Source organism: Canis lupus, chromosome 6, assembly GCF_048164855.1.
Source record: "Canis lupus baileyi chromosome 6, mCanLup2.hap1, whole genome shotgun sequence".
Classification (NCBI taxonomy): domain Eukaryota; kingdom Metazoa; phylum Chordata; class Mammalia; order Carnivora; family Canidae; genus Canis; species Canis lupus.
Window position 1 is genome coordinate 80,294,147 of NC_132843.1, and position 8,981 is coordinate 80,303,127.

The 8,981-nt window shown below is 46.7% G+C and overlaps 1 protein-coding gene across 4 annotated transcripts; it reads right to left on the reverse strand.

The window, feature by feature from the left end:
* Positions 1-1,400: 1,400 nt before the first annotated feature.
* On the reverse strand, positions 1,401-8,501 carry UBE2T (ubiquitin conjugating enzyme E2 T). 4 transcript variants are annotated; one of them, XM_072831436.1, is made up of 8 exons: positions 8,433-8,487; positions 7,120-7,208; positions 5,455-5,626; positions 4,608-4,677; positions 2,934-3,039; positions 2,749-2,847; positions 2,532-2,615; positions 1,401-1,769 (listed from the first exon to the last, which is right to left on the reverse strand). In XM_072831436.1, exons 3-8 carry the CDS (start codon positions 5,561-5,563, stop codon positions 1,644-1,646), a joined length of 594 nt encoding a protein of 197 aa, XP_072687537.1. In that variant the 5' UTR covers positions 5,564-5,626; positions 7,120-7,208; positions 8,433-8,487; the 3' UTR covers positions 1,401-1,643. The 4 variants fall into 4 exon arrangements, with proteins under 4 accessions (XP_072687537.1, XP_072687539.1, XP_072687540.1 ...); XM_072831438.1 differs by lacking the exon at positions 8,433-8,487 and adding an exon at positions 8,282-8,301; XM_072831439.1 differs by lacking the exon at positions 7,120-7,208 and having other exon boundaries at positions 8,433-8,501.
* Between the last annotated feature and the right edge of the window lie 480 nt (positions 8,502-8,981).

An 8,981-nucleotide genomic window follows, 5' to 3' on the forward strand; every position in this document is an offset into this window, starting at 1 on the left:
TCAGCACAGGACAAAAGACTGGAATAAAATCATTTCTGGGCCTTAAGAAGAAAACTAATTTTGAGAAATGGGTTCAAGGATTCTGGAGAAGTTGGAAGTTGACGAAGTGGGGGAAACAAAATAAATTTGTATTTTCAGTTTATGCCATCATGTCGTTACTGGATTATGTAAATTCACACTTCTTGTTTTGTTTGCCTCGTGTCCAATACCACCCGTGTTCTGCGGCAGGCTGTGTGAGTGAGGATACAAGATAACTGACTCATAGGTGGATGAGTGGAAACTGCCTGTTCAGAGATGTACCCGGTGCCCGGCCTAGATATACAATCACTGCACTGCGATAAAACTGCTACCCTGGGATATGGACAGGGACATTACAGTCTTTGTTTTTCTACCCAGGACGGACTCCTAATATCTACGTTCCTCAGAAAGTCTTTCACTGAGCATGGGCAGCCTCTTTCCACTTCAACGGATTTCTGCTTGAATCTGCTTTCTCTGCCATCTCAATAGAATAATAAAGTCCAAGTAGATTATAAAATCGTGATTATAAAAACCTGAATTGGAGATTCAAATTTGGGGGATCCCTGGGTGGTGCAGCGGTTTGGCGCCTGCCTTTGGCCCAGGGCGCGATCCGGGAGACCCTGGATCGAATCCCACGTCGGGCTCCCAGTGCATGGAGCCTGCTTCTCCCTCTGCCTGTGTCTCTGCCTCTCTCTCTGTGACTATCATAAATAAATAAAAATTAAAAAAAAAAAAAGATTTAAAAAGATTCAAATTTGGCACCTGTCAAGAGTAGTACTTGCCATGAAATGAGGCTAGAGATAGAAATGGATTACAAAAATCCCTATTCATGTCTGATTTTTTTCACCATTATATTCTCAAACACTAGCACAATACTTGGTACATAACAAGTAGTCAATAAATATTTATTACCATAGTAATTCTGATCAGCTATGTAAATCACAAAAAGTGAAAACTGAAAAAAAAAAGTACATATTACCTTATTCCATTGTTTTTTTTTTTTTTTTTTAAGATTTTATTTATTTATTCATGAGAGACAGAGGCAGAGGGAGAAGCAGGCTCCATGCAGGGAGCCTGATGCGGGACTCGATCCCGGGACCCCAGGATCACATCCTGAGCTGAAGGCAGGCGCTAAACCACTGAGCCACCCAGGCGTCCCCCACATTCTGTTAAAACTTCCGCAAACCTAGAATCCCTAAAAGCCTAGTGGTAACTGAATTGTTTCCAACAGCTATTTTATATCTACGTCAAACATTCAATGTCCCTAGTGATGTTAGTGAGTTGGCAAAATAAAAGACAACAATTCCAAATATTTTAACATTCTTACTATCTAGCTTTCTGGACAGTTTGCTCCCAGAAACACATTCAGGATAAACACACACTCAACAATAAGTGGTTATTTATTTTTCAGGTTTAAAAGGTTTCAAAATACGTATGTACAAGCTAAATAAAACAAACTACCCTCCAGAGAATCAATGTAGAACAGAATACATAAGTACACAAGGTCTGTTTCATAGGATATGAAAAGTGATAATGTCATCAAATACAAAGAAAAATATTCAAGAAAGATAGGCAACTTAGACCATCTTAACAAAGAATATATTAACTATGACCAGGACAAGCCCCTAAGCATCAGGGCAAAATTTCTTTTCTATGCTTCCCAGGGGCCTGGCTTTCCTTTTCTGTGCTGTGTTGCATACTCCCGAGTCACCAGCCTCCGGTAGATCATCAGGCATCTCTTCCTCATCAGCCTAAAAAGGAGCAGACACGGTAAAATGTAAGGTTCACACTAACACCAGGATGGAGAACAAAGTGCTGTAATATTATTTCCAAGTACTTCTTTGTTGCCTGTTGTATAGGATATTCCCTTCAAAAGCATCTTCCTCAATCTTTCTGTGTTTTAAATTTTTATTTCTTTTCACAAGTAACTGCTACTTAATGCAACCTGAAGGATGTTATAACTCAGCAAGAACCAGCATATGCAAATCCTTGTCTTCCTAGCATTTGTAATGTTGAATGAGGAAGCTCTGTCCACTTAAGCTGGGGAGATTTTCCTGCTCCTTTCTATGAACGATCCCGTAAGATACGTTAGTTTTCCCCTCTCTCCTATAACCTCTCTCATTCCTGATTCCTGCAATAGTCCCTTCTCGCTGTTAAACAAGAAAACTGAGAGACTCGGAGCTACTTCTCAGCTCTCCCTGCTAACCTCAAGAATATAAAAAAAGATTAAGCAGATGATGCCTGCCCTCTAGTGTTGTCAACAAATGACAACTGTTAGGAAATCGCTCCTGCTGGTTGAGCTGCTAGGCTATTTTGTTGGATAACTATTTAGAAAGTTGTCATAGGTGAAAAAGACCAATCAGCTACTCTAGAGTACAGTACGAATTTGGCAAAGTTAATAACCACTTACACATGTACAGATAAATACACTTTTTTTTTTTTTTTTTTTTTGATAAATACACTTTTAATGGACTAACGGCAGTAGCACAATCAGAACTGTACAATTACCGTACCTCCTGTTTCTGTCTTGCATGCTTCTCTGTCCACTGCCTGGCATTCTTGAGGAAGACTGGCTTATTGTATTTAAATTCGGAGGACTGAGAAGAAATCAAAGAGTCAATGGAGAGAAAAATGATTTTCAGTGGTTACGTTGCAGCTACCCTCACAAACGAAAAGTCAGAGGTATGAAGAAAGGAGGACCTGTGCTGCAGAGGAAAAGAGGACACTTACTATGTCTGCCATGAGCGGGTCATCAGGGTTGGGTTCCGACATGAGCAGCTGAATAGAAGTCAACACAGTTGCAATGTTGAGAGATGGTCTCCAGGCACCCTATACACAGACAGATAAGCAGCTGCTTTTGTATTACTAAGAATGTGATGCTCAAATGCTGTGTCCACCTTTGACCCTCCGCTCACCTTTGGTGGCAATTTGAGAACATCCAGACAAATCCTCCCGGCAGAATCAATGTTTGGATGATAGATGGGAGTCAGAAATCGGATCTGAGGAGGTTCAAAGGGGTACCTTTGAAAGCATAGGACAATAGGGAATTTTTATTAAAGTATTGCTTCATCATACACATATTACAAACAGCTTCCTGGTGACTAATCAGGAAGACAGCCTTTGAGAGGCAAACCTAGTCTCTCCTCAAATTTTTATTATGAAACTTACAAACAATAGAAAAGTTGAAATAATAGCATTAAAAACACTCCTGTACCCACCACCTAGATCAACCACTTTAAACCTCTAAATACTTCAGCACATATCTCCCAAGAGAAAAGTCATTCTCCTATATGTATCAGCAATATTATCAGTATACCTATGAAAAAATTAAAAATTTATTCCAGTATCATTTGCTCTTTAGATTTCATTTGCCCCCCACCCAGTTTTTTTTTAGATAGGTTCTGAAAAACAGGATCCAATTAAGATTTATACATTGCATTTGTTTTTTTTTTTTTTAAGATTTATTCATCCGAGAGAGAGGAGAGAGAGAGAGAGAGAGAGAGAGAGCGCGAGCGCGTGCATGCGAGAGAGCGCGTCCATGTGTGGGGGGGAGGGGTAAGAGAGGGAGAATCTTAAACAGACCCACCCCCACCCCGATGAGCACAGAGCCCATGTAGGGCTCAATCCCACAACCCTGGGATCATGACCTGAGCCAAAATCAAGAGTCAGACACTTAACCAACTGAACCACCCTGGCGCCCCCCCCAATGCATTCAGTTATGCTTTTTTAGTGAGACACAAACCTTGGAAAATTTCCAGTCTATTTTCTGAACTGACATATCACATGATTATTAAGCTACTTTAACAAGTTTGGCCAGCATCTGACCTGGTGAATAGACATCTACATATTGACAGTTACACATTCATTTTTTCCTTTCCCCATTCTGCACAAAACCACAACTACAACTCACCTGATGAGAACTAGAGGAGACCTGAATTATCAGAGAGATAGAAAGTAGACTGGTGGTTGCCAGGTGCTGGGGGAAGGGGAGCAAGTTACTGTTGAATGGGTATGGAGTTTCAGTCTGGGAATATGAAGGTTTTGGGGATGGACTATGGTGACAGGTGCATACAGTACAACTGTACTTAATTCCACTGAAACAAACACTTAAAAAAATGGTTTAGATTATCAATTTTATGTGTCTCTTAGCAATGTAGAAAAGAGGGGCCTTAGATATGATCTAGTCCATTTTTAGAGATGGAATTTGAACTCCAGCGAGATTAAACTAACTTGCCCAAGGTCACATTAGATCATGGTAAGACTAGGATTAAAACCTAGGACCTTTAACTCCTACATTTAACACTCTACTACATTACTCTATCTTCCAATAATCATATTTTACCCTCTAAGTTTAGAATCTAATTCACACTGGGTGCCTGGGTGGCTCAGTCCATTAAGCGTGCAACTCGATTTCCGCTCAGGTCATGACCTGATCAGCTGATCTTGATTTTGGATCAGGGTCGTTGAGATCAAGCCCCACACTGGGCGTAGAGCCTGCTTAAGATTCTCTCTTTTCCCTCTGCCCCTGCCCCACTCTGCATGTGCTCTCTCTCTGAAGCAAAACAAAACAAAAACTAATGCACACTAACCTCTCAGGAATGGTAACTTCCAGCTTGAAAACACCTTTTTCGTAAGGTGTGTCAGCCGCACCTAATATTTCTTAAAAGAAGAAAAGAAGAAATGAAGAGGTAATCGGATGATGTGAATGACCACACCAAACAGTACTAACAAAGTCTGAGGTCCTAAAGAAAAGCTGGGTCCAGGACAAGAAGTCTCTCAGGGCTTTCACAAGCTCTCATGCAATGCACTAATGTACCCCAAAAGCTGACGGTGTCAAACAAAGGACAAGATTAAAACAGAAGTTGGACGATACTGACCACAAGTCAGATAGAAGCTACAGACTTGTTTTGTCTGTGCCACAGCATTCTAATTATTTATGTTTCCTGCTGGCCTCACAGTCATTTGAGAGGGTCATCTTTAGTCTAAACACTCCTTCAGAGCTGATGCCCAAAATCTCAGCTACAAATCAACAAAAGGTATAATAAAAGGTCAAAGAAGAAACATCAAGCAAACCTTTTATACAAGCAAACAAATTAGGTTTAGAAGGACAGTATGGGGGCAGCCCCAGTGGCTCAGTGGTTTAGCGCCACCTTCAGCCCAGGGCGTGATCCTGGAGATGTGGGATCCAGTCCCACATCAGGCTCCCGGCATGGAGCCTGCTTCTCCCTCTGCCTGTGTCTCTGCCTCTCTCTCTCTTTCTCTCTCTCTCTCATGAATAAATAAATAAAATCTTTAAAAAATAAAAAAAAATAAAAAAAAAAGAAGGACAGTATGGCACTCTGACCTTGCCACCGTTCCCCTACTTTAGAATATACAAAGGTTTAGATTTCAGCATAATCTTTAATAGGGTCGTCATAGGCACGACATGATACCTACGAGCTCGCAGATCGTCCATTTGGTCGTTATCTTGCCAGCAAGTGATGCCTGGGGGTGGCTCTGTGGCTAACAAGTTCAGCTCTCTCTTTAGACGTGAAGCTCTCTGCATGGTCCCCAAGTAGAAGGAACACACGCTGTTCACTGTACCACACTAGAAGCTGGTTGGGATTCACTAGGGAGAAAAGGGGCAACCGTGAAATAGGCAGCAATGGTAACTTGAGTTTTTAGCACATGGCTTCAATTTAGTGAAAAACAAAACACATTCTTCATATTAATCCCTATTCTGAGAAAGGAATCTGAGTTTTTCCCATTTCCTTCCTGCTATCTATTCAAGCAAATTTTCAAGATAAAGGGTAAAAAATGCAAAACGTTCTACAAACAATAAAAACACTACAAGTTTTCAATTAATGTCTGTTTCCACTGATAAATTACAAACTCACGAAGTGGAGCCGGGCTCTAATTTTGCTCCCCACTGCATCCTCAGTATGCCTGGCATAGAAAGGGCTTAACAGATATTAGCTGTGGAAGGGAGTCTATACATGCTTTGTGAGAAGGGAATGAAAATGATGGAAACAGTCTCACTCTGAGATATTTCTAAGTGAATGCTACATGTCTGAGGTTCTCTCTTCCACATCCTCCCGATTCTTTAGAATTTCCAATCCTTTTCCCACCAACATTCAAATATGCTCAATATCTCTCTCATCTAAAACACCCACACCGACACACACACTCAACACCCTTCGTAATTCTAGTTCTCCCTCTAGCTGCTGCTCAAAGGACACTGATCTTTTTTTTTTTTTTTTGAATTTTATTTATTTATTCATGAGAGACACAGAGAGAGAGGCAGAGACACAGGCAGAGGGAGAAGCAGGCTCCATGCAGGGAGCCCGACGTGGGACTCAATCCTGGGACCCCAGGGTCAGGCCCTGGGCCAAAGGTAGGCACTAAACCACTGAGCCACCTAGGTGCCCTGACACTGATCTTTTGATATTATGAGTTACATATACTACCTCCCAGTCTGTGGCTTTGTCTTTCCACTTTATTCGTATCTTTTGACAGACACACAACTATTAACTTTAACATAATCTTAAAATCTTTTCCTTTACACTTACGTTTTTATGTATTAGTTTTCCTTACCCCCAAACTTAGGTATTTGCCTACATCTTCTAAATGTTTTACAAACGTAAGTCTTTAATGTAGTAGGAATTGATTTTTGTGCATAGCGTGAGGCAGAGGTCAATTCTGGATCTTTTCCTCCATAGGAATAAGCGACTCTCCTTAGTCCTTTTTATTGGAAGGGCCATCCTTTCCCCACTGATACAGTCATAAACTAAAATTTGCATATATGTGTGTGTGGATCTGTTTCAGGATTCTTCCATTTGTTCCACTGCTCACAACTGGATTATCTTTGAGCCAATACCTCACTGTTTGAATTAACTGTAGCTTATTTTTTTTTAATTTTTATTTATTTATGATAGTCACAGAGAGAGAGAGAGAGAGAGGCAGAGACATAGGCAGAAGGAGAAGCAGGCTCCATGCACCGGGAGCCCGACGTGGGACTCGATCCCGGGTCTCCAGGATCGCGCCCTGGGCCAAAGGCAGGCGCCAAACCGCTGCGCCACCCAGGGATCCCTAACTGTAGCTTATTAATAAGCCTTGATATACCTGAGTTCCTCCACCTTATTCTTTTTCTTCTGGAATGTCTTGGTTATTCTTGATCCTCTGCTCTTCCGCGTATGTTTTAGAATCACCCCCTAAAATACATACATACATCTCAGGATCTGGTTCTCAGTTTTGTGAACTTAAATTCAACTTGGCAGGAAACGCAGACTCGGTGGGGCTTAGATGTGATTTATTCCAGGCTCGTTCACAAAGACTTAAACATTAAAAGGCCGAGTTATTAACTTGTACAACTACAGTAAAATTTTTAATTTTAATCCCATACATTCCCGTTTAGCTATTTCTACCTGGGATGCCCGGTGTGTGTGTGTGTGTGTGTGTGTGTGTGTGTGGGCTGAGCACCTGCCTGCAGCCCAGGGCGTGACCACAGGGTCCTGAGATCGAGTCCCGCATCCACTCCCTGCATGGAGCCTGCTTCTCCCTCTGCCTGTGTCTCTGCCCCCCTCTCTCTCTCGGTGTCTCATGAATAAAAAAATAAATAAAATCTTTTAAAAACAGCACACTGTGAAAGAGACTCAGACTGTAGCAATCTTTCAAGTCCGTCCAGATGCCCTAGGCGTGGGCCCGTAAGACCATCGTTTTTGGAGGCCAGCGCTTCCCTGGATAACTAGCCTCGAGGTGCAGGGATGCGCACTGCTCTTCTCCGTCCGCGGATCCTGAGAAGGCGACCACAGGCGGGTGGGGGGGGGGGGGGTCCCGGCCCAGGTCTCCCGCCAACACGGCGGCGGGGGGCGCTCGCGGGCGGGCCTCTCCGCGGTCCAGCCCCAGCCTGCGCCCGGGAAGCGGCCCCCCCCCCCCCCCCCCGGGGACGCTGCCGGGTCTCTCCCCCTTCACCCCTGCAGACGCCGCGGGCTGCCCCTCCCCCCCGGGGACGCTGCCCAACCCTCAGCCCCGGGGTGCTTTTTTTTCCTCTTTTTTAAGATTCTATTCATTCACTTGCAAGAGACGCAGGCCGGGACCGGGGGCGGGGGTCAGGCTCCCCGCGGGGGCCCGACGCGGGGCTCGACCCCGCGACCCCGGGTCGCGCCCGCGGAGCCCCGCCCCTCCCCCCCCAGGTCCCCTCCGATCACGGGCACCCGGAGCTGTTAATCCCCGCCGGCGGCTCCTCCGCGCGCGGCTAAAGGCCCCGGGGCGGCGCACGCTTTACCTCCCTCCCGTCTCCACCTCGGGATGGACGGCGCCCGCCCACCGCCCCCCTGCGCCCGCCGCCCCCCTGCGCCCGCCGCCCCCCTGCGCCCGCCGCCCCCCTGCGCCCGCCGCCCCCCTGCGCCCGCCGCCCCCACGCAGCTTCCGCTCACCTGCGCGCCTCGCCTCCCGCCTCCCGCCTCCCAACGCACCGCGCGCGCCACGGCGGTTGGCGTCGCCCCGCCCCCCGGGGACCCCTCCCCTGGGGGCTTCCGATTGGCCGCAGCGAGCCCGGGGGCGGGGCGACGCCTCCCATTGGCCAGCGCTCCGGGCGGGCTTCCGCTCCCGCCACTTTCAAATCGGAGCGCGCGTCGCCATGCGCCAGTCCGCGGAGCTGCGGGTGGGGCGCGGGCCCCGCGGGGTCGTACCGTGGCGCCGCCGCCGCCGGAGCAGGGAGCCGCTGCAGCCCGCCCCCGGGAGGAGCAGTGAAGGGACCGGGACTCCGCGCTGCCGCAGGGCCTCCGCCTGGCGGGTTTGCCGCGTCGGAGGACACACCGGCGCCCGGCGGGCGGAAGGAAAAGGGGCGCACGATGCGCCCGGGTAAGCATCGCCGCAGCAGAACCCCGAGGGGCAGAACAGGCCGATGGGCCGCTCCGCGGGCTCCTCCCGACTCGGGTGCGCGGGCCTGGCGAAGGAAGCGCCGGGTGACGCCAGGCCCGCCT

Bases quoted from the DNA above. Each gene is read 5' to 3' on its own strand.
- UBE2T (XM_072831439.1), bottom strand. From the start codon at position 5,563: ATGCAGAGAGCTTCACGTCTAAAGAGAGAGCTGAACTTGTTAGCCACA. The intron at 4,678-5,454 runs GTAGGTATCATG...TCTTCTTTTAAG, and splicing joins AATGGACGATCTGCGAGCTC to AAATATTAGGTGCGGCTGAC. The intron at 2,848-2,933 runs GTGAGCGGAGGG...GTCTGTGTATAG, and splicing joins TTCTCAAATTGCCACCAAAG to GGTGCCTGGAGACCATCTCT.